The 24,417-nt window shown below is 44.0% G+C and overlaps 4 protein-coding genes across 7 annotated transcripts; 2 read left to right on the forward strand and 2 right to left on the reverse strand.

Moving 5' to 3' along the window:
• Window positions 1–2,935: 2,935 nt before the first annotated feature.
• On the reverse strand, window positions 2,936–3,574 carry LOC127694831 (keratin-associated protein 9-7-like). Of its 2 annotated transcripts, XM_052196542.1 has the most exons (2): window positions 3,335–3,574; window positions 2,936–3,265 (listed from the first exon to the last, which is right to left on the reverse strand). In XM_052196542.1, the coding sequence occupies exons 1-2, from the start codon at window positions 3,572–3,574 to the stop codon at window positions 2,936–2,938; spliced, it is 570 nt and encodes a 189-aa protein (XP_052052502.1). The 2 variants fall into 2 exon arrangements, with proteins under 2 accessions (XP_052052502.1, XP_052052501.1); XM_052196541.1 differs by having other exon boundaries at window positions 2,936–3,574.
• A 6,678-nt stretch (window positions 3,575–10,252) lies between these two features.
• On the reverse strand, window positions 10,253–11,398 carry LOC127694834 (keratin-associated protein 9-9-like). 2 transcript variants are annotated; one of them, XM_052196544.1, is made up of 3 exons: window positions 11,267–11,398; window positions 10,868–11,119; window positions 10,253–10,495 (listed from the first exon to the last, which is right to left on the reverse strand). In XM_052196544.1, the coding sequence occupies exons 1-3, from the start codon at window positions 11,396–11,398 to the stop codon at window positions 10,253–10,255; spliced, it is 627 nt and encodes a 208-aa protein (XP_052052504.1). The 2 variants fall into 2 exon arrangements, with proteins under 2 accessions (XP_052052504.1, XP_052052505.1); XM_052196545.1 differs by having other exon boundaries at window positions 10,967–11,203.
• Window positions 11,399–18,496: 7,098 nt separating this feature from the next.
• Window positions 18,497–19,018, forward strand: LOC127694841 (keratin-associated protein 4-1-like). 2 transcript variants are annotated; one of them, XM_052196558.1, is made up of 2 exons: window positions 18,497–18,679; window positions 18,806–19,018. In XM_052196558.1, exons 1-2 carry the CDS (start codon window positions 18,497–18,499, stop codon window positions 19,016–19,018), a joined length of 396 nt encoding a protein of 131 aa, XP_052052518.1. The 2 variants fall into 2 exon arrangements, with proteins under 2 accessions (XP_052052518.1, XP_052052517.1); XM_052196557.1 differs by having other exon boundaries at window positions 18,497–19,018.
• Window positions 19,019–23,425: 4,407 nt separating this feature from the next.
• Window positions 23,426–24,004, forward strand: LOC127693671 (keratin-associated protein 4-3-like). The gene is made up of 2 exons (XM_052194698.1): window positions 23,426–23,532; window positions 23,617–24,004. Exons 1-2 carry the CDS (start codon window positions 23,426–23,428, stop codon window positions 24,002–24,004), a joined length of 495 nt encoding a protein of 164 aa, XP_052050658.1.
• The last annotated feature ends 413 nt before the right edge of the window (window positions 24,005–24,417 follow it).

The following is a 24,417-nucleotide window of genomic DNA, read 5'->3' on the forward strand; positions in this document are numbered from 1 at the left end:
AGATCTCAAGAAGTGAGACTTGCTTTTAAAATCAAGTCACCATGACTGAAAAATACTTAAAACTCATCATCAATGGCTTCTTTAGTCAAGGGAATAAATGGTTTATGTGGCTTTCTAGGGTTCTAAAACTAGCTCTTTTGCTCAGTGGTTAATGGTTACTAAGGTGCTGGGGTGAACACAGTTAAGAAAAGGTAGTTGTGCCCAGGCAGTGAGGGAGCCCCAGATGAGCACTAGTCCTGCACCAGCAGACCCAGATAGGGAGCTAGCCTGAAATAACCTCAGTCCTGCCACACAGACCTGAGTGGGAAGACCATTCCTGTGATGACTTCTGTCTAGTGTCACATTGCATTGGTGGGACATAGTATTACTTAGACCACGTTTGAGATGACCCCAGATACCCAGAATTCCAAGGCAGTGCTTAGAGGAACAAGTAAGCAGTAGAGAAATGCAAGAGAAAGAAGCAGAAGAATGTGGGCACAGTGAAGAGAGGAAGAACTAGAGACTCCAGGGTAGAGAGGGCCAGCCCAATGTAAGCAGTCTGTGATGCCTCCTAAGACCATGGTGAGGTCTTGTCCTGTGTTGACACTGTGGGCTATCACCAAGATTCAGGCAGATGTCCTTGGTCTGGGTTGGCACCAGTACCAGGGGCCATGTTGATGTCAGAGCTGTGAAGAACCTGGCCACACCCCTTGCCTGGGCATCAGGGAGAGTTTGCCCTGAGGTTGTGAAAGCAGGAAAACTGACTTCCACACAGACACCAGCTGCAGTATGTGGGTCAGAATCCCCTCACATTGCCCAGGATGTACTGGAGAACTGGCCCTTGGTTGCAGGAGTTGCCGGTGAGCTAGCCCTGAGGGTGTGAGTGTGGGAAAACTAGCCTTGGCACTCATCTCCTGTGCATGGGTGAGGGAGAGATACTCTCTTTCCTACTTGCCCCTTGCCATGTGTGGCAGGCAGAAGAGGTGGCTCTGAGGTCACCAGAGCTCAACAGCTGGCCCTATGCCTCACCTGCTGCATCCCCAGGGAAAGCCAGGCCTCCAGCTCACCTGGACAGCACAGTAGAGCTGTCCCTAGCTGTGGGCCTTATGGGTGAGCTGGTCCCATGGGTGTAAGAGAGGAGAGCTGGTCTTGCCTCTTTTCTGCTGTGTAATGGCATGGGTGACAGAAAAATGCCCTCCACATCGCACCTCCACACCTCACTACCTATGGCAGGGGGAGAGCTGGCCCAGTCAGTGGTCACAAGAACAGGAGAGCTATCCCAGCCCCTCATCTGCTATAGCACCCAGGAGAGCAGGCCGTGCACCTCACCTGGGCAGCACAGTATAGCTGACCCTTACAGTGGTAGTACAGGTGAGCTGGCCCTTAGGGCAGGAACATAGAGAGCTGTCCCCACAACTTGTGTGCCCTACAGGGCTGCAGAGAAGGGAGAGATGTTCTCTCCCCCACCTCATTCTTTGGCACCAATGTTAGGCTGGAGAACTGGCTCCCAGAGTGTTAAGAGTGAGAGAACTGACCCTGTCCCACAGGGTGTAAAACTCTGGAGAGCAGGCTCTGCATTTCACTTGGGTAGCACAGTAAAACTGGCTCTGATGGCGTGGGTTAGGATGAGCCAGTTCTGAGAGCATGAGAGGAGGAGAGCTGGCTCTGCCCCTCGCTGGCTGCAACATTGATAAAGTGCTAGCTGGAGAGCTCACCCTAGTGAGGTCCCTGTGAGAGAGCTGGTGGACTGAACATCCCAGATACCTCTCAGGCCCAGATCCAGGGCTTTGAGTTGGACCACCCCAGCATCTATCCCTTAGATCAACTGATGGAACACTTGAAGTTGGGCAGTCCTACAGTTCCAAAACGACAGGATCTCCATCACACGGGGCAATAAGAGGATATTTAAGAAGAGTCATCCCAGTGAGGGTTCAATATTGATAGTGTCGTGGGAGCCAGAGGCCTCAAGCCACACCAACTCATTGCAATGAACATTTGCAAGCAAAGAAGTGTGGGCAGAAAGTATACTGTGGGACACACTGTGATACCCTACAGCTTCCACAAGGAGATTTTTTTTCTTTTGTGGGGGAGGATGCAAAGGATAGAAGGGCAAACAGAGATGAGTGCGATCAGAGTGCATGATGTAAAATTCACAAAGGACCAATAAAAAGTTATATATATACACACACACACGCACATACACATGCACATGTATATGAATGAAAAGAAGAGAAAACAAAAGGTAATTGGCAAATGACCGTGAGAATGGTGAGATGCACAGGTTCCCAGTGCTCAGGGCCAGCACTGTGTTTCATTAAGCTACGCCCATTATCAGGGCAAACCTGCAGCTGGGAAGTCCAGCACTCTAGATGATGCTTTCTATATTTAGTTGCATCCCAGGTGCTGTCTCTGCCCAAGTGGGAGACAATGATGTGGCTCAGATGAGATGGCACAATATGAGAAGTCACACACAGAGACAACACAACACGATTCAGAATACAATCGAGTGAAGACTTTATTAGTAAACTCTAGATAATAGCTTGTTGACACAATGCTATGATTTACAAATGAGGTACAGGATGAGTCATGGTAATTCTAAACATATGGAAATAAAAGGATGACTAATACTGGAAATATACGAGTGCTTTCCTTCTTTTGATTTTATAAATGTTTCTATATGTTGAAAATGAAATAAGCAATTTTTCCAAGGCTGAGACTGTGCATTCAGGTCAATGACAGATAGCCTTGACTAAGAACCAGAGGAATGAGGAGAAAAGCACTGGATGAAGCTGTGCTCATAAGCAAACACACAAATCTGCTAATGAGATGACTGGTGGTTAGACAGTGTAAGGATCATTTTCAGAGAAATGGCACTGAGTTTGGTTTTCTGTGTCTGTCAGGTAGGTTTGATAGTGGGAGGTTAGTATATGTAGCTAGTGGATCTGGGACAAGTTGGTCAACAGCCACAGGGCTCACAGCAGCTGGACCCACAGCCTTGGGACAGGCATCCAGGAACACAGACACATGTGGGCTGGTAGCAAGTCCTGGTGCAGGTCACAGGTCCAGAGCAGGCTGGCTGGCAGCACAGGTTGAGGCAGAAGGGCTGGCAGCAGGGCTTGCAGCAGCTGGACTGACAGCAGCTGGGCTTGCAGCAGGGCTGGCAGCAGCTGGAGATACAGCAGCTGGGCTGGCAGCAGCTGGGCTTGCAGCATGGCTGGCAGCAGCTGGAGATACAGCAGCTGGGCTTGCAGCATGGCTGGCAGCAGCTGGAGATACAGCAGCTGGGCTTGCAGCATGGCTGGCAGCAGCTGGGCTGGCAGCATGGCTGGCAGCAGGGCTGGCAGCAGCTGCTCACACAGCAGCAGGGCTGGCAGCAGGGTGTGCGGCAGCAGCTGCTCACACAGCATGGCTGGAAGCAGGTCCTGCAGCAGGTGGTTTGACAGCAGGGCTGGCAGCAACTGGAGCCACAGCAGCTGGGCTGGCAGCAGGGCTGACAACAGCTGGTCACACAGCTTGGTCTCCAGCAGGTGGTCCTGCAGCAGGTGGTCCTGCAGCAGGTGGGCTGGCAGCAAGGGGAGCAGCAGGAGTTGGTCATGGTGTTGGATGTGGAGGGAGGGGTTCTGTTCACAGGAGTTTCTGAGATTCTGACAACTGTTTCACACCTGGGGCTTTTTATACCCTGGAGATAACAGGAATTTTCCTTGTTGTTGTTTGTTTCTAATGAATGGCTCATGGGGAAATACTCCAAGGAGGAAGTCGTTCAATATATTACAAATCCTTGACAATTTTCTTTAAATAACTAATTGTGGAGATTGTTTGCATGTCCTCATCAGTGTCATTTTTGCTCATGTCATGGCAAAGTGACAATTGCTGTGGCCACAGCAAGGAGTCACCTTTCTCCTTCATCTTGTATCTTTGGCTGTATACAGATTAGGGGAAAGGGTAGCATTACTGATGTGTTCACAGTGTCACACTCTCTCCATGTCTGGGTCCAAGCCTGCTCCTCAGAGAAGCCTGCTTATTCCAGACTACAAGAGGCAGCAAACGTGTTATATCAGCTTTATTAGAAGATATATGTGTAGAGGAGGCTTCTCCAGCCCTTTTCATACGAAAATAAATCCAAATGTGGAACAGTAAAGAACGTGGACTCAAGGACCTAGAAAACATCAGTCATTTTAGATCTTTATTCTTTTTGTGGCAGCACCAGGAAACAGAGGTCATACACCCCAATCAGCACATTGTCTTTACGGAATGAGGAAATCAAATTCTGTGAGATGAATCCATATACTTTTGCTTAAAAGAAATTAAATCATGAATATGTTTTCAGAAAAATAATGCACTTTTATACATAGCTTGACTGAATATGATAAAGACAGAGCGGGTCCATCACTCAGGTCAGGAAACAGTGGCCGACCTGGTGGCTGTCACCATGGTATTGCCTCTGCTCTTCTTCCTAAGGCAACCAGGATGTGTGTCAGTTTGTCAAGTGTTGATCTCTCTTAAAAGTAAAATCGTGTACCACGTATTATTTGTTTTCCTTTGCTCAAATTTCTTTGTGATTTGTAGACTCATTGCCTATGGTGATCATTTGTTCATTATTATTGAAATCATTGGAGGATGGCATAAAATTTTATTAATGCTTTTCTTTGCTGACAGACATATTTCCATCATTTAAGCTTGGGTGAATCAGGGATGTGTCTACATCTTCTAGCATTTTTCATATAATTTTGGAGTGAAATTTCTGAACTACACATTGTGTTTTGAACAACATTAGTAGGTCGTTTTTTAAAAATAGTTTTATAGATACAATATTGATCTCCAAAGTTTGTTTGTAATATCACCATTCCATCCCAAAGTTGAAGGAACATACAGCGAAGGAGGAAGGGGCAGAGGACTGTGTAACACAAACTTCTGAACTTGATGTGGTCACAAACATCATGAACTCATCCCAGCTGTGGCTACCTGCACATGACCAGCACACCATCAAAGCAGCCAAATTCCATCCCAAATTCAGAGGGACTTCTTGACTCTCATCTCTTCCTGGTGAACTTCTGGCAGTTGACAGGTGCTGATGTGTATGTGTGTGGGGGGAGGTAGGGGAGTCATTCTATTCAAAATGTATGGCCACTGAGAGATTTCCCATGACCCAGTGGACAGGTCCAAACACATGTGCATGTAATAAGCTCTAAGTAGGCTTAGTGGGTTATCAATGGTACAAAAATTTAAAAAGTAAAAAGGCATTTTTTTTTACTACTGGGTTGACCTCATCAGCATCTTATAAAATATAAGTGTTATTTATGTATCATCCCACTGAGTCGTTCATAGAATAATAATTCAGTACAGTTACATTGGTTTTTCTGAAATAAAATCTTCATCTAAGTGGATTGAATATATTGGTAGTGAAGCCACAGATAAGAGATGACTACATGAATTGAATATTATGTGTTGAGAACTATCTAAAGAGGCTCAGTAATTCCAAAGAATGAGGACTCAAACATACTGTGTCATGTTCTGGGTCTTGACTTGGCTGGGGTGATGGGAAATGAAGAAAGAACAGACAGATGCAGTGAAGATGGGATCCACTGTCCTGCACTTGCTCAGATGGAGGGCACCCACTACACAACAACACAGAGCCTCATTGTGTTTCTTATGTACAGCATGGAGGGAGCCTGAGCCCTGGACAGAGGGGCAGGGCTCTTATTGAAGTTTGGTCTTGCTGCCTAGTGTAATATTAAATGTGGGCCCCCAAACCTGGAGTCTGCACGCAGACCCAAGTGACCCTGTCCACAAGGTATTTCTGATTGGTAAATAAAGATGATAACAGCCAATAGCTGGGCAGAAGAGATATAGGTGGAGTTTCGGTTTCCTGAGTTTGGGGTCGGAGGGGAACCTCTAGAGAAGCCACCATGGGTTAGGTGAGTCATGCAAATGTGGAACTGTTAAAATGGATACAAAAGAACTCTTCATATGTGCACTTTCCTGTTCTATGCAGACTGGCCATTGCTTTATCATTTGTGTCATATATGTTTATTTCTGTGTTTCCTAAATACTGCATAGTTTATAACTAGTTTTTTCAGTTTTCTGTTATTGTCTCAGATGATTATAGGTGCTACATGTTAGCAGTCAAATTGGCTGCTTTTCTTGGAGATGAAATCTTGTCCTTCCTCATTTTAGGAGTCATAGGGGTCAAGACACCACAAGAAAACCCCACAGAATCAACTAACCTGGGTCCACAGGGGCTGAAGGAGACTGACCCACCAACCAGGGAGCCTGCGTGGGGCTGACCTGGGCCCTTTGCACACGTGACACAGTTGTGTAGCTTGGTCTTCATGTGGGACTTCTAACAGTGGGAGCAGGGGCCGTCTCTGACTCTGTCGCCTGCCTTTGGGACCCTTTCCCCCTATTTCACTGCCTTGTATAGCCTCAATAGAAGATGTGCCTTGTCTTACTTGTTGATATCCATGGGAGGCCTCCCCCTTTTTGGAAGAAAAGAAAGGAGGAGCAGTTTTGGGAGAGGTAAGGTAGGGCTGAAGGACTGAGAGGAAGGAAGGAGGGAAAATAGTGATTAAAATATTAATCAATCAATTAATTAAGTCTTTCCTCAAGATATAAGAGATGTTTGTCTATTTTTTTATGAGTTTTATGGGTTGTTTGTGTGATTGTCTGTTGTTTTCTGAGACAGGGTTTCTCTGTGTCACCCTGGCTGTCCTACCTCCCTGGCTGTGTAGAGCAGGCAGGTCTTGAACTCAGAGATCCACCTGTCTCTTTCTCCTGAATGCTGAAATTAAAGGCATGTGCCACCACTACCTTGCTGAGTTTCAAGTTTTATTTAAAGTTAATTTTAAGTCTTAGTTCACCTGGTTTACATTTTTGTAGCTCATGTGCAATAGAGACTACTCTAAGTACTTTCTATCTCAATTTACAGAGCATTCTCTGGAAATCCATAGACTGTTGGCCCTTTTCATTCAGAATATTAAAAATATTTACTTTTTTCTCACCAGTGTTATCACAAGTTAACTTTTCCTTAGATGGCAATTTGTACTAGTAACCGTAAGAATGGGGGCATAAATTATGCAATCTATAAAAGACTAACAATTTCTAGGTGATCTTCTCACATTGAAATCCTGAGATGCCTCACCAGGAAAAAGTGCCTGCTCCAAACCTGAGATTGTGCCCCAGGAGACACAAGATGAAGGAGAAAACCAACTCTCACAACTTGTTCTCTGATCCCTCCCTCCTGCTCTCTCTCTCTCTCTCTCTCTCTTTTTTTTCTCTCTCTTTTCGTCTCCCCCCCCCCCAACACTGTTGAAAAGCTTTTAAAAAGCCTGGGACAGTAGCAAGTACACTCTGGATGAAAAATGCTTAAAAGTCATTATCAATGACTTTTTAGTCAAGGGAATAAAAGGTTTACATGGCTTTCTTAGCCTCTAAAACTGGCTCATTTGCTCAGTGGTTAATGGTTACTAAAGTGTTGGGGTGAACTGAGGGAGGTTTCATTAAGAAAAGGTAGTTGGGCCCAGTCAGGGAGGGAGCCCCAGATGAGCACTAGTCCTGTACCAGGGGACCCAGATAGGGAGCTAGCCTGAGATAACCTTAGTCCTGCCGCACAGACCTGAGTGAGCAGAACATGCCTGAGATGACTTTTGTCTAGTGTCACATTATATGGGTGGGACATAGTATTCCTAAGACCACACCTGAGATTACCCCAGACACTCATGTGTCTCAGGTACCACTAAGAGGAGCAAGTAGGTGATGGAGAAATGCAAGAGAAAGAGAAGCAGAAGGAGTGGGCACAACAAAGAGAGACAGAACAGAACTAGAGACTCCAGGGTAGTGAGGGACAGCCCGATGCAAGTAGTCTGTGACCCCATCTAAGAGCATGGTGAGGTCTTGACCTGTGTTGACACTGAGCCCTGTCACCAAGCTTCAGGCAGATGTCCTTGGTCTGGGCTGGCACCAGTACTAGGGTCCATGTTGATGTCTGGGAGCTGTGCAGAATCTGGATACACCCATTGCTTGGGCATCATGGACGAGTTCGCCCTGAGGTTGTGAAACAGTAGAGCTGACCCCTCCCCCCAACACACACACCAGCTGCACTATTTGGGACAGCACCCCCTCACATTGCCTAGGAGGTACTGTAGAACTGGCCCCTGGTTGAAGTTGTTCCCAGTGAGCCAGCCCTGAGGGTATGAGTGTGGGAGAGCTAGCCCTGGCACTCATCTCCTGTGCGTGGGTGAGGGAGAAATACCCTCCTACTTCCCCTCTTTTCCCTTTCCTCTTGCCACCTATGGCAAGAGCTGGCTCTGAGGTATCAGAGCTCGACAGCTGGCCCTGCACCTTAGCTGCTGCATCCCTAGGGAAAGCCAGGCCTCCAACGCACCTGGACAACACAGTAGAGCTGTCCATCATTGTGGGGATTATGGGTGAGCTGCTCCCATGGGTGTAGGAGAGCTGGTCTTGCCTCTTTTCTGCTGTAGAATGGCATGGGTGACAGAGAAATGCCCTCCACACCCCACTCCCACCCCTCACCATCTGTGGTAGGTGGTAGAGCTGGCCCAGTGGTCACAAGAACAGGAGGGATGTCCTGGCCCCTTATCGGCTGTAGCGCCCAGGAGAGCAGGCCATGCGCCTCATCTGGACACCACAGGACAGCTGACCCTTACAGTGGTGGTACAGGTGAGCTGGCCCTTAGGGCAGGAACATAGAGAGCTGTCCCCACAACTTGTGTGCCCTACAGTGCTGCAGAGAAAGGAGAGATGTTCTCTCCCCCACCTCATTCTTTGGTACCCATGTTAGGCTGGAGAACTGGCTCCCAGAGTGTTAAGAGTGAGAGAACTGACCCTGTCCCACAGGGTGTAAAACTCTGGAGAGCAGGCTCTGCATTTCACTTGGGTAGCACAGTAAAACTGGCTCTGATGGCGTGGGTTAGGATGAGCCAGTCCTGAGAGCATGAGAGATGGAGGGCTGGCTCTGCCCCTCGCTGGCTGCAACATTGATAAAGTGCTAGCTGAAGAGCTCACCCTAGTGAGGTCCCTGTGAGAGAGCTGGTGGACTGAACATCCCAGATACCTCTCAGGAGCAGATCCAGAGCTTTGAGTTGGACCACCCCAGCATCTATCCCTTGGATGAACTGCTGGAACACTTGAAGTTGGGCAGTCCTACAGTTCCAAAACGACAGGATCGCCATCACACGGGGCAATAAGAGGATATCTAAGAAGAGTCATCACAGTGAGGGTCCAGTACTGATAGTGTCGTGGGAGCCAGAGACCTCGAGCCACACCAATGACTCATTGCAATGAACATTTGCAAGCAAAGAAGTGTGGGCAGAAAGTATACTATGGGACACACTGTGATACCCTACAGTTCCACAAGGAGATATTTTTTCTTTTGTGGGGGAGGATGCAAGGGTGGAAGGAGGATGCAAGGGCACAAGGAGACGAGTGGGATTGTAGTGAAACTCACAAAGAACCAACGTTCTTTATATATATATATATATATATATATATATATATATATATATATATATATATATATATATACACACACACATATATGTAATTGGCACATAGCAGCGATTATGGTGACATGCACATGTCCCCAGTGCTCAGAGCCAGCACTGTGTTTCATTAAGCCACGCCCATTATCAGTATCACTGCAGTCCAGCTCTCTGCATGATGCTTTCTATCTTTAGCTATATCCCATGTGCTGTCTCTGCCTAAGTCGGAGTCTATGATGTGGCCCAGATGAGAAGGCACAATATGACAAGCAACACACAGAAACACAACACAACACAATTCAGAATAGAATTGAGTGAAGACTTTATTAATAAACTCTAGATAATGGCTTGTCAACTAGGAACACAATGTTACGATTTTACAAATGTGTTACATGGTGAGTCATGGTAATTCTAAACACATGGAAATGAAAGGATGACTGATACAGGAATTATCTGAGTGCTTTCCATCTTTATTTTTCGATTTTTATAAATACTTCTGTATGTTGAAAATGAAATAAGCAATATTTTCCAAGGCTGAGACTGAGTATCAGGTCAATGACCGATAGCCTTGACTAAGAACCAGAGGAATGAGGAGAAAAGCATCAGATAAAGGTGTACTTATCAACAAACACATGAATCTAATGATATGATTGGTGGTTAAACAGTGTAAGGCTCATTTTCAGAGAAATAGCACTGAGTTTGGTTTTCTGTGTCTTATCAGGTAGGTTTGATAGTGGAAGGCTAGTTTGTGTAGCTAGTGGATCTATGACAAGTAGGTCAACAGCCACAGGGCCCACAGCAGCTGGACCCACAGCTTTGGGACAGGCATCCTGGCACACAGACACATGTGGGCTGGTAGCAAGTCCTGGTGCAGGTCACAGGTCCAGAGCAGGCTGGCTGGCAGCACAGGTTGAGGCAGAAGGGCTGGCAGCAGGGCTTGCAGCAGCTGGACTGACAGCAGCTGGGCTTGCAACAAGGCTTGCAGCAGCTGGACACACAGCAGCAGGGTTGGCAGCAGGGCTTGCAGCAGCTGGACTGACAGCAGCAGGGTTGGCAGCAGGGCTTGCAGCAGCTGGACACATAGCAGCAGGGTTGACAGCAGGGCTTGCAGCAGCAGGGCTGGCAGCAGCAGGGTTGACAGCAGGGCTTGCAGCAACAGGGCTTGCAGCAGCTGGACACACAGCAGCAGGGCTGACAGCAAGGCTTGCAGCAGTTGGAGATACAGCAGCTTGGCTGACAGCAGGGCTTGCAGCAGCTGGACACACAGCAGCAGGGTTGGCAGCAGGGCTTGCAGCAGCAGGGCTTGCAGCAGCTGGACTGACAGCAGCAGGGTTGGCAGCAGGGCTTGCAGCAGCACGGCTTGCAGCAGCAGGGCTTGCAGCAGCTAGACACACAGCAGCAGGGTTGACAGCAGGGCTTGCAGCAGCAGGGCTTGCAGCAGCTGGACTGACAGCAGCAGGGCTTGCAGCAGGGCCGGCAGCAGCTGGACACACAGCAGCAGGGCTGACAGCAAGGCTTGCAGCAGCTGGAGATACAGCAGCTGGGCTGGCAGCAGGGCTTGCAGCAGCTAGACTGACAACAGCAGGGCTGGCAGCAGCAGGGCTTGCAGCAGCTGGACACACAGCAGCAGGGTTGGCAGCAGGGCTTGCAGCAGCTGGACACACAACAGCAAGGTTGGCAGCAGGGCTTGCAGCAGCTGGACTGACAGCAGCTAGGTTGGCAACAGGGCTGGCAGCAGCTGGGCTTGCAGCAGGTGGACACACAGCAGCAGGGCTTGCAGCAGCTGGACACACAGCAGCAGGGCTGGCAGCAGCTGGTCACACAGCTTGGTCTCCAGCAGGTGGTCCTGCAGCAGGTGGTCCTGCAGCAGGTGGTCCTGCAGCAGGTGAGCTGGCAGCAAGAGGAGCAACAGGAGTTGGTCATGATGCTGGATGTGAAGGGAGGGATTCTGTTCACAGGTAAGTTTCCTAAAAATCTATGTTTTTCTTTGTTATTGTGCCTTTTATATATGATCCCCCAAAATTTGGGCCAATGAACAGAACTTGTATGTGTCATTGTTTATGCTAATTCCCCCACATCAAGGAAGATGTTGTTTATTAAGTGTTTTGAAATTTCCCTTAGTAATAGATATTTACTTTCCTAATTGGTAAATAAACAAAATCTTTTCCTGAAACGAGAAACCGGCTGGCACTCACTGCACCAGCTTTAACAGTAATGGGTTATTGTTTGTTCATTGTGTGTGTGTGTGTGTGTGTTTTACACTGCGGACAAAAAATTTTAATATTAATTCTTCAGTTTGATGGTTTCAACTGTCAGTGTTTGCCACAGAAGAAATTAGGTGCACACATTTCAGTGTTTTTTCCTTTGTTTTGTTTTTATGAAACACAATGGCTTGGCTGTTTCTTGTAATAATCCCGTTGTCTCAGGTTTGCATACTATAAATGATATTCTTGTGCAGGATAGCATTAAGACCCCATAGTTCCTAAACAGTGCCACTAAGTGACCATATAAAGTGCGCATGCAGAAAATGGTCTTCACAGTGCACGCTTGCCTCTTTGAAGCCAGAGATGCTCCCACAGAGCAACTTCAGTGTGATCCAGTTTATGGATATTGCTACACTTCAGTGTGAGGTAGGTCATTAGGATTTCATTAGCAGCTTTATTGTGTGGCTTTAAAAAGAAAAAAAATGGTTTGATTTCTTCCATAGTTCCCAGTTCCCAGCAGAAATGAACTTTTAGAAATATATAAACTGGCGATGTTTCCAATAACTGAATACCCATTAGAAGATAATACCTGTCAGTGCAATTGTAATAAATAAACATCTATGTCCTTTGTTTTATTACCTGTATGTACTCAAACTCATAAAAATGGCCTACCTCTTTCCATAACTGCCTTAAGTGATGTTTCAAAACTTTAATATTTTGTCCCTTACAATTTCTGACCTAGATGAATGCTCGGACAACTATTGTTTTATGATTGCTTGTAGCCATTTTAATCCAACCATCACAAATTCTTGAGATTAGCTTTCCAATAATGATTTTCCTAGTGGCAAAAAGCCTATACAGCTATGTGAGGTGTATTCCTGTAAACTATTGAGAATCTAAAGACAACCCATCATGATCTACCCAGACAAGGAACAGACTATCCCCAGCAGCTCAGAGCTTCTCTCGATCTCGGTCCAGTCCAGCCCCATTCATAGCCATTCAAAAGTCACAGTGCAAGCCTGCTGGGATAGCTACCCTATCTTCATTCTTAAATTCTTTCACAACTTCATACATTTATAAAGTACTTTGGTGATATTCCTTTTCCCTTTATCCCTTTCCACTCGCACCAACCCCTTTACTCTTCTCAATGTGTCCCCTCCTACTCCTATGTCGGTTTTGTGAGATACTACATCTAATTAAGTCTGCTCATATGTTCAGGGGTCGGACTAATTACAAGGGCAACTTAACAGTGGTCACACCACTCCTCCTTTCATCAACCATTACCTGTGAATAGCTCTTCAGGGAGGGGCCGGGTCTCATAGACTTTCCCCAGCCTTGATGGATCATTGACTGATACAGTTTTGTTCAGGTAATCATGGATCCTGTGATTTCATGAGTGTGACAGCCACATCCTGTCCAGAAGACCTTGTGTTTCTTTTTTTTAAATGTTTCTCTTGTAATTTTATTTTATTTTATTTTTTATATTCTTTGTTTACATTTCAAATGATTTTCCCTTTCCCAGTTTTCCCCTCCCCATAAGTCCCATAAGCCCTCTTCCATCTGTCCTTTCCCCAATCAACCCCCTCCCACTTCTCTGTCCTGGTAATCCCCTACAATGCTGCATCAAGCCTTTCCAGGATCAGGGCCCTCTCCTTCCATCTTCTTGGGAATGATTTGATATGTGAGTTGTGTCTTGGGTATTCAGAGCTTCCGGGCTAATATCCACTTATCAGTGACTGCATCCATGTGTGTTCTTTTGTGAATGAGTTACCTCACTTAGGATGATATTTTCCAGTTCCAACCATTTGCCTAAGAATTTCATGAAGTCATTGTTTTTAATTGCTGAGTAGTATTCCATTGTGTAAATATGCCACATTTTCTGTATTCATTCCTCCATTGAGGGACATCTGGGTTCTTTCCAGCTTCTGGCTGTTATAAATAAAAATGGCCATCTTACCAAAAGCAATATATAGATTCAATGCAATCCCCATCAAAATTCCAGCTCAGTTCTTCATAGAGTTAGAAAGAGCAATTCTCAAATTCATCTGGAACAACAAAAAACCCAGGATAGCTAAAACTATTCTCAACAGTAAAAGACCTCTGTTTCAATGCATGTTTCTTCATCCTGCAGCAGAGATATTCTATCCACCTCTTATTCTGCAAAGCTCCCTGAGCCTGGGTGGAGTGTGGGGTGGGGTGGGTCTGGTGATATAATATCTCATTTAAGACTGAGATCTTAATTGACATGTATTTTAACTCATGATCCATTGTGAGTCTGTATTCACTACAACCCACTGCAGAAAAAAAAACTATATAATGCATTTGTGATTGTACATGGGATGGTTGTGTCATATTAGGTACAATTATGGCCTGCTTATTGTTTTCATATGAAAATTAAGCATGACATAAGGAGAATGGACAAGGACTGGACTTGTGAGGGTTATCCTTGGTTCTTGACGCCATCTGGAATTAACTAAAGACAAAGGCAAAACTGGGTGGAATTTTTTTCTTAAGTAATTTGAAATAGGATGATCTACTTCTAATATGGATCTTTGAGGTATAAAAATAAGCCTTTAATACAGATCATCTGAGGTAGGGGTATCCACCTTTAATCTAGACCACATTTGCTGCTGGCAGCCTATATGAAGGGCAGAAAAAGAAAGCTTGCTCCCGGCCAGCTTGCTCTTGTACTTGCTAGCAAACAAGTCTGTTTCTTCACTGGCACTAAAGCTGCCTGTTTAGGATTCTGGCACATACTGAACACCAGCTGAGATGTTCAGCTTCATGAATTAAAAACAATGAATTCATGAAATTCTTAGGCAAATGGTTGGATCTGGAAAATATCATCCTAAGTGAGGTAACCCAATCAAAAAAGAACACACATGGAATACAGTCACTGATAAGTGGATATTAGCTCAGAAACTCTGAATACCCAAGACACAATTCACATATCAAATGACTCCCAAGAAGAAGGAAGGAGAGGTCCCTGATTCTGAAAAGGCTTGTTCCAGCATTGTAGAGAAGCACCTACAGAGAAGTAGGAGTGGGTTGATAGGAGAATGGGTAGAGGAGAAGAGGGCTTAGGGAACTTATGGGGAAGGGGGAACCGGGAAAGGGAAAAGCATTTAGAATGTAAGCAAAGAATATAGAAAATAAAAAAATAGAAAAAAAAAAGAATAGAAAAAAAAATACTGGATTCCTGGACCTTCAGTTCATAAATGGCCACTGTTGGATCAGTTGGACCAATGTGTTAGGCTGGTCAGTAAGCAATAAAGAATAAATTCAGGCTGAAGCTGAGCACCTCTCTCAGTGGTCTTTCAGATACTATAGAAAGAAGTTGAGAGTGCAGTTCAATGGTTGCTATGGGAACATGAATGTTTCACAACAATTGAAGCCATCAGGCAGCAGCAAGGTTGGCAGTGGCTGCACAGCCAGCAAGAGCTACAGCAGCATGGAGGGCAGCACAGGGTGTGCTGCAGCCACTGGGCACATGGGCTGGTCTCCAATGGGTGGTCCTGCAGGAGTTGGGCCGGCAGTGTGGTGGGGGTCCTGGTGACTCATGGGGGGCGGGGCTTCTGAGGGGAGACCTGTTTTTCACTGCCAGCAATTGTCTCTATTAGATCTTTCATGTACTGTTTTCCAGCATAGAATAAAGGGTAATTTAAAGTTTATTAGTTGTAAAAGTTGCACTAACTTCAGCTTTTGATAGGACCAACAGATCAAAAATTGATGTGGAAAAGAAGTAAAACGAATGCTTTTATTTTAAATGTTAAATTTGAAACAATGTGCCTTTTACCAGTCTTATTTCTTCATAATTTTCAACTTTACCATACTGATTTTTATATCAATCATTTTACTATTATATACTGAGGTCTGACTTTTGTATCTGATGTATCCATGTTTTCAAAGTTGTTTTTTTAAGATTTATTTAATGTATATGAGTACAGTGTCACTCCCTTCAGACACACCAGAAGAGGGCGTTGGATCCCATTACAGATGCCTGTGAGCCACCATGTGGTTGCTAGGAATTGAACTCAGGACCTCTGGAAGTGTAGTCAGTGCTCTTAACCACTGAGTCATCTCTCCACCCCTAATGTATCCATGTTTACATCTACTTTAAATATCATCCAAACTTGAGAGATTGGGTTTCCCTGTCTCACTCAGGAACAGAGAGTAAAGTAGTTGGAGGAAGAGGAAGAACTCATGTACAGCAATGAGACATCAAAAAAAAAGGGGGGGGGGCAAGAGGTGCTGGATGAAGTGGTGCTGCAATTTAAAAGGGCCTCCTACTTCTTGACACGAAGAACTTATTCAATGAAAATCATGCAAGCATCTCTTTAAAAGACAGATATAATTGCGTAGACAGCATGTCAAGACCAGAATGTCTAATCAGAAAACAATTACAAACACTATGATGCTAACTCAGCTGCAGGATGCTGACCTCCATACTGGACAATCTTATGCCCCTGGAGAGTCACACAGAACCTCGACCCAGAATACCCAGGTCACCTCTTACAGCTTTACCTACTTTGACCAGGACTATGTGTGGCTAAAACCTCTGGTGATAATTCTGTGTCACTACTGATGTTGGCAGAATATGTGTTGTTAGGCTGCTTGCTGTCACCCAGTTTCTCAATGTGGCTGTCCATCAGTCCTGGGGAACTACCGTGCTGCCAGTGAGCCACCCTTTTCTTGGTTTCTTCATTACCCCTGTGCTTGTACGGAGCCAGTACTATATCTGTCATGCAACTGGTGATGCCATCAAGAAGCTCTTTTAATTTATACTGTTTTGGTTCTTTAAGACAGGATCTCATGTATCCCAGGCTAGACTTATTTAGTCAAGTCTAGCCTTGAACTCCTGGTTTTCCTGCCTCCACTTCCTAAGTGCTAACATAGGAATATTCCACTATACTTAATCTAAGAATTAATTTTTGCAAGCAACTATTTAAACTATAAAACACATAAGCAGTGAATTCCATGTCTATTACTGTGGCATTCAGACATGACCAAATGTTTCATGTGACTTTATTGACAAAGTTCATAATATTACCATCCCAGGCATGCCTTGGACTTTTTAAGGAATCATACGTGATGGAATGACTGTGTCCCAATAAATACCAACACTCTTAATTTCATAAATATTTGTGGTCATTAAGTATGTCTGATTGTCAATTTATTTGGAGAAAAGTTTGGGTCACTGTCACATGAACAAAGAAAATAACTGGTATAGAACATTTATATTATAGTAAGCAGATTGAAATAATTTTTCAACTCTTTAATGTATTTACATGCAAATGTAGAGAAGCCAAGACAAGCTGGGAGATAATTAGATGACAGATTAATATTTATATTTTAATTAAAGGAATTATTACCTAAAAGGCAGAAGAGATATTGAGCTATATCATTTTTCTTCCTTTGCTCAGAGAAGGCTGGTTGTTTCCAAAGAAATAAATGATCATGGCATTTGGTTCAATCAGATCAATATGCTAAGGCTACACACACGTACTAGCTTTAACTTTCATAATGACTTCCTTGCAATACATTTTTCACATCTCCAAAAAGTCAGATCTCATGTTTTTAAAAGTCCTTGGCCCATTTTCAAAATAACTATGATAAATCCATAGGAGAATGATAAAATGTCAACCTGGACTCAGACTCTCAGAAAACTTCCTTTATGAATAATTATTTTAAGACAAAGAATAGAATATAGAAAATTTGAATAGAATTGCTATCATCTTAGATGCAATGTCTGGTTGCCATCTATCTCAACTTATGCCTAACAATCTGCATTTCCATTGCTTTCATATAGAAGACTATTTATAAAGGATATCAGGCTACAATGAAGATCTCAACAGTAGGAATAATATGCAGTTTTTCTTCTACCTCAGTACAATGGAGTTAGACAGCACCACCAGAAAATAGCTTAAGAACTGAATGGAGAAAGTAAGGAGCCAAGACAGCCAAGGACTTGAGTACAGTGTGCACAAAAGGTTCAGTTTTATTATTGCAGTTCCTTAGCAGTAATACAAAAATGTATGATATAATATAATACAATAGTACAAACAACAACACAATAATACAGAGTTATGAGTTTACAGTTCAGCAGAGAAGCCTGCTTCATGGCCCAGCATGTTTAAGATTGTCAAAACCACAACAATGTTGCTTGTTTTCAGAAAAACTGAGATATATAAACATCATTCACCCTATCTATTCTCTAGAAATTAAGAAAGGTCATGGGCATTCCTGTGTTCCTTCCTATACTGTTTCCATTCCAAATTCTCTTCTTGAGAAATATCAACATGGTATGGTCCTTATGCCAATGTCACAAATTCATTATCCCTAAAATCTTATTTCAAACTTTCTTCTAGTACTTTAATAGTTTATTTTTCAAAGAGTCTTTGGATACAAGAGGCATAGACCCACTGCAGGTTAGTATGAGGTTTCACAGTGACACATGGGATGTTGGATTTAGTTTGCTGTCATCTTATGACTATAGGTCAGATGAGCCAGAATAGAAACCTTTGAAATTCGATGATACTCATAAGGAAACCAAAGGGGTGACTCAAGAGAAAAGACTGGATTTGATAAACCCTGACCCAAGAAAGAAAAGAATGCATTCCATCTAACATTTACATAGAGTCTTCCATAATTAACCAATTTGGTAACTCTTTATCTATTAAGAGAAACAAAAACAAGGAAATGACCCTTACCCTGGTAACTGCATCAGGGTATAAAAGAGGGCAGGGAATAGGGAGACTCACATATTTGAGAAACTCACTCTCTTGGAAATCTACTCAGACCCTCCACCTCTGACATCATGGTCAACTCCTGTTGTGGTTCTGTCTGCTCTGAGCAGGGCTGTGATCAAAGTCCCAGCCAGGAGAACTGCTGCCAGCCCAGCTGCTGCCAGACTACCTGCTGCAGGACCACCTGCTGCCGCCCCAGCTGCTGTGTGTCCAGCTGCTGCCGCCCCAGCTGCCAGACCACCTGTTGCCGCCCAGTCTGCTGCCAGACCACCTGCCGCCCCAGCTGTGGAGTGTCCAGCTGTTGCCGCCCAGTCTGCTGCCAGACCACCTGCCGCCCCAGCTGTGGAGTGTCCAGCTGTTGCCGCCCAGTTTGCTGCCAGACCACCTGCCGCCCCAGCTGTGGAGTGTCCAGCTGTTGCCGCCCAGTCTGTTGCCAGACCACCTGCCGCCCCAGCTGTGGAGTGTCCAGCTGTTGCCGCCCAATCTGCTGTCAGACCACCTGCCGCCCCAGCTGTGGTGTGTCTAGCTGCTGCCGTCCAGTTTGCTGTCAGACCACTTGCTGCCGTACAACTTGCTGTGGCCCCTCTTGCTAAATTTCCTCTCTAACTACCAACCTCAAGGCAGCCATAGTCACAATAATCTAACCTTTTCATCCATGTTAACTTTTCCATGTATTAAATGGCTTCTACTTTTGTTGTCTTGACAACAGTAAGAAACTGGCAGAAGAGAGTGCTCATATTTCCAAAGGATCTCACCTCTACATGCCTGTCTTGGCTACATGGTGCAGCTGATCATATCTCTTAAATCTCCACTGTCATCCTTTCCTTGGCCTTTACCATTCTGTGTTAAATTATTCTTCAATAAATATTGTCTTATATCATAAATATATATACATATATCTTTCTTCACTTATCTTAAGAAAGTTTATTTTCTAGTACTATTCCTTCCAAGGTGAAAAGATGTTTGAGTCTCTGTGACCAGGAAGGAAACTGGTTTTCCTACTATATTAGAGGTATTCATAGCCCCACATTTATTGCAGGATTATTCACAATGGCTGGGAAGCAGAATTAGCCTATGCCTATCAACTGATGCGTGGTCAATTAAACACCTTATACATAATGGAATGCTGTTTTTTTCATAAAATGGGTGGAGTTTTGTAATTTGTGACAACATAGAATTGAATAGGATTGGAAGATGTTATGAAGTAAAAATTAACCAGATCCAGAAAGAAAATACACATGTTATCACTCAAAGGTAGAATCTAAAAGAAACCATCTCATAGAAGCTGGGAGTAGAAAAGTGACTCCGTGATGCTGGGGAGAATAGAGAGACAGAGGTGACGAATGTCTGGTTAACATGCTATAAAACAATGAGATGAAAGAGTTCTAGGGCTGGAGAGATGGCTCAGTGCTTAGAAACTCTGGTTGCTCTTTAGACCTCAGTTCAATTCCCAGTACCCAGATGGTTGCTCACAGTAGGAGATCCATCACCCTCATGTGGCCTCCAGAGGCACCAGGCAGGCACTTGGTATACTTAAGAACATGCAGGCAAAATACCACAATAAATAAATAAATAAATAAATAAATAAGTAAATCTTTAAAAATTAAATAGTTCTAGTGTTCAAATACTAAAGTTGCTGTAGATGATTAATAATTTACATTTCAAAAATACCTAGAACAAAGGATATTGGATGTTTTCACCAGCAGGAAATAATATGTATTTGCAGATGTAAATATATTAACTCAGTTGATGATTCATTTAAACAGTGCATCATTCATACACATATAAAACATCACATAGTACCTCATAAATACATACAATTTTATATGTCAAGTCAAAACAGAGAAGAACTGATTTTGGACATATAATCTATTATACATATGATAAAAGGACTATATTTCAAAACAGTGTGACTTATCTTTTTTCATTAACAATAATTTTCCTTTCAATTCATAAAATGATAGGTGAGCTCACAGAGCCACTGAACGCTGAGGATAATAAGACACCTGAAGACCAGTAGCTTCCTACAAGGAACACACAGTTTGGTTTTTGAAATAAGGCCTTAGGAATAAAAGGCACAACCTAGCCAGATGGGATGTATTGGGGAAAACTTCTTGAAGAACGCTTATATGGAAGGATTTAAAAATGTTTATAAATAAGGTTAGTTAAAGGCTAGTAAATGCTAGGAAAGTACTACGCACAGACTTATAGGATCAAAAGAGAGAAAAAGCAGGAGGGTGAAGAGGAGGAAGAGGAGGAGGAAAAAGAGGAGAAAAAGGAGGAGGAAGAGGAGGAAAAGGAGGAGGAAGTACTGGTGCTGGTGGCTGCGGCCAAGGATTATTTACATTCTTACAATGAAAAGAGAAAAATGAGCCAAGCAATTAGCAGTCCTGGCGAAAAAATAGCAGAAGATGGACAGTGCTGCCGACTCCCCAGTCGCCGTCCCAGTAATGACCCTGGGTTAAATGAGCCATTAGCAGGCAAGGATGCTGTTAGTGGTGGGCTGTGTGGATAACTCCAGAAGGGACTTGAGGGAAGAGTTTAAATAGCAGGCAAGGAAAACGTTGCACAAAAGAGGCCAGCAAGATGGCTTCAAGGGCTAAGGTGCTTGCTGCCAAAACTGGGACTTAGGTGGTGGAAGGGCGGAAGGAGGGAACTGACTCCCACAAGTTGTCCTCTGTCCTCCACACACATGCAATGGCATGTATGTGCATTTCCTACACAAACACTCATGCACACAAATAAATAAAATGAAATCAAACACGATTTAAAAGTTGCAAGAAAGAAGGACTTAGGTTGTGTTTGAAAGTCGTGCTCTGAATATGTACTTTTGGTACATTTTTAGATCCTACAAAATCTGTTAAAGCTCTGGTGGGCTTGATCCTATACTCAGGGAAAAAACAAAATGCCTCTTGAAGCTACTTTGCTGGCTTTACTTGTTCTGTCTGAGGCTGCTTCTACTGGAAAACAGATACTGGATCAAAATAAAGTTAATAGAATAGTTATTGTAAGGGAAAGACCTGTAAAACGCTAAGAAATTCTAGAATGGGCAAGCTTATTCTTCTGGCAATGATAGCAATAGTGTAGGATCAAAGGGGAGAGCCAGTAACGTGGTAGGCAGCCGTGCTGGCATTTAGAGCCAAAAGGCAGATCTAATGGAAAGCCATTAAGAATGGGAAGTGATAATCCTTGTGGCCAGGGCAGTGGGGAGTTGAGTCTAGAAAGGCTGTTGGATTTCTGCTTCTGAGAAGTTTGATTGTCATACTAATGATCTTGTAACTGTCAGTATCTGTAATGGGCAAAGCCAATTGTCATGTCAACTCCTCTTTCATCTTCTTGAGAAGGTGGGCATTAGAACATATTAATTTTTTGTTGTTAATTTTTCAAGACAAGGTTTTTCTGTGTAGTTCTGGCTGTTCTGGAACTCGCTTTATAGATCAGGCTGGACTAGAACTCAGAGATCTGCCTGCTTCTGCTGCCCAAGTGCTAGGATTAAAGGCGAGCATCAGCACCGCGGAGCTAGAACTTACTCTTACTGTCAGCATTGAATAGGCGTGGAATGAGAAGAGAAAGTCATCGCCTTTCCTAAACATCTTCCTAGAATAGCTTGGGTATTTTCTTTTTAAATACAGGATGCCATGTTATACTACTGAATGTTCTGTCAGTTGGTTTATTTGGGAAAGGAGGGCTTTGATCTGCAGGGTGGTCCCACCCATCTGACATGCTAATGTTGAAAGAAAACATAGCCATAGACATTGGGTGGAATTCCATTCCTCAACTCCCCAGTCCCCAGGCTGCACCTAGAGCCTCTCTCTTCCTTGTGGCTCAGCAGTCATTCTCAGCAGTGACTGGTCCTCTTTGAAAACCCATCATTCTACAACATGACACTTCTGGAGGACCCTGCTATACCTCTCCTGGGCATATACTCAGAGGATTCCCCAGCATGCAATAAGGACACATGCTCCACTATGTTCATAGCAGCCTTATTTATAATAGCCAGAAGATGGAAAGAACCCAGATGTCCCTCAGTGGAGGAATGGATACAGAAAATGTGGTATATATACACAATGGAGTACTATCCAGCAATTAAAAACAATGAATTCATGAATTTTTTAGGCAAATGGTTGGAACTGGAAAATATCATCCTAAGCGAGGTAACGCAATCACAAAAGAATACACATGGAATGCAATCATTGATAAGTGGATATTAATTAGCCCTGAAACTCTGAATACTGAAGATACAATTAGCATATCAAATGATTCCCATGAAGAAGGAAGAAGAGGGCCATAATCCTGGAAAGGCTTGATCCAGCATTGTAGGGGAATACCAGGACAGAGAAAAGGGAGGGGGAAAGATAGGAGAATGGATGGAGAGAAGAGGACTTATGGGACATATGGGGAGGGGGGAACTGGGAAAGGGGAAAGCTTTTGGATTGTAAACAAAGAATATATATATACATATACATACATATATATATATATGTGTATATATATATATATATATATATATATATATGACAGCATTTTTAACAAATGATTCTGGATCAAAAAAAAAAAAAAGAAAAAAAGAAAAAAGAAAAAGAAAACCCATCATTCTACAACAGGACTTGTTTCACTTCCATTAATTAAGTCACTCTCAATTTCTGCGACTGCCTTCCCAGCTGCCATGTGTCCTGTATCATGGACTTCTCATGAAGACTCAGATTGAGCCATGGGTGAGGGAGGGATATAGTGACAGCCAGTCACAAATTGTTGGGAGAGAAAGCTGCTTGCTGATTTAAACTTACATGAGGCACACAAGGGAGGGATAGGAGTTGATTTAGGAAACTTCAAATTTGAAAGCAAATGTCTACAATTACCTAATTTTATAACTTCTTATCTCTTAACAGAACTCATAATAATAAAGATGTCTCTTGATAGGCGTAAATGGTATAAGAATCTCTCAAATTCAGGAAACCCACTCTCTTGAAAACCAAGTTAACCCTCTAGCTTCCACCATCATGGTCAGCTCCTGTCATGCCTCTGACTGCTCTGAGCAGGGCTGTGGCCAAGGCTGCTGCCAGGAGAGAGGCTGCCAGACCACCTGCTGTAGGACCACCTGCTGCCAGCTTAGCTGTCACTGTTGCCACAGATGCTGTGTGTCCAGTGGCTCCAGGCCCATTCACTGCTGCGTCAGCTGTTACCATCCCAGCTACTGCCACCCCAGCTGCTGTGTGTCCAGCTGTTGTTGTCCCAGCTGCTGTGTGTCCAGCTGTTGTTGTCCCAGCTTCTGTGTGTCCAGCTGTTGTTGTCCCAGCTGCTGTGTATCCAGCTGTTGCCGCCCCAGATGCTGTGTGTCCAGCTGTTGCTGCTCCAGCTGCTGTGTGTCCAGCTGTTGCTGTCCCAGCTGCTGTGTGTCCAGCTGTTGCTGCCTCAACTGCTGTGTGTCCAGCTGTTGCTGCTCCAGTTGCTGTGTATCTAGCTGTTGCTGCCCCAGTTGCTGTGTGTCCAGCGGCTGTGTGTCCAGCTACTGTAAATCTAGCTGCTACCATCCTGTCCCTTTCCAGATCACCTGTTGTCACCCACTCTTTTGTGGATAATCTTGTTGAATTTCATTCCTGACCACTACTCCCAGGCCAACCAACATGTTGTCAGACTTCTTTATTTCCTTTGTCTACCACACTTGGCATTGTTCTGACCTGTTACCTGCTACTGTATGTTTCACCCACTGGTCATGACATCAAGCAACTACTTAAAGCCAATTTTTTTTAAGCCAATGTCATATGGAACCATCATGCCTATGTCCGTAGCATTCTGTCAGATGACCTGATGTGTCACACTAGTTCACTGGAGCAGGCTCCTGCTGTTGCACATAGCTTGCCTTTTTATGGAATTCTTTATGATAGGCTGGGTCCCTGTAAATGCTTTATTGGTATCACAAACATTTGTAAACTTTATTTTTAGCATTTATTTTTTATTTGGGAAAATATTTACATTTCTATAATCTAAATAA

This window comes from Apodemus sylvaticus, chromosome 10, assembly GCF_947179515.1.
Source record: "Apodemus sylvaticus chromosome 10, mApoSyl1.1, whole genome shotgun sequence".
NCBI classification, from domain to species: Eukaryota; Metazoa; Chordata; class Mammalia; order Rodentia; family Muridae; genus Apodemus; species Apodemus sylvaticus.

Excerpts from the sequence above, each read along its gene's own strand:
- LOC127694831 (XM_052196541.1), bottom strand. The coding sequence starts at position 3,574 with ATGACCAACTCCTGCTGCTCCCCTTGCTGCCAGCCCACCTGCTGCAGG.
- LOC127694841 (XM_052196557.1), top strand. The coding sequence starts at position 18,497 with ATGGTCAACTCCTGTTGTGGTTCTGTCTGCTCTGAGCAGGGCTGTGAT.
- LOC127694834 (XM_052196544.1), bottom strand. The coding sequence starts at position 11,398 with ATGACCAACTCCTGTTGCTCCTCTTGCTGCCAGCTCACCTGCTGCAGG. Across the intron at positions 11,120-11,266 it reads GCTGCCAGCCCTGCTGCTGT|CCCTGCTGCCAACCCTGCTG; the intron begins GTGTCCAGCTGC and ends AGCTGCTGCAAG. Across the intron at positions 10,496-10,867 it reads GCTGTCAACCCTGCTGCTGT|CCCTGCTGCCAACCCTGCTG; the intron begins GTGTCTAGCTGC and ends AGCTGCTGCAAG.
- LOC127693671 (XM_052194698.1), top strand. The coding sequence starts at position 23,426 with ATGGTCAGCTCCTGTCATGCCTCTGACTGCTCTGAGCAGGGCTGTGGC. Across the intron at positions 23,533-23,616 it reads TGTAGGACCACCTGCTGCCA|CTACTGCCACCCCAGCTGCT; the intron begins GCTTAGCTGTCA and ends TTACCATCCCAG.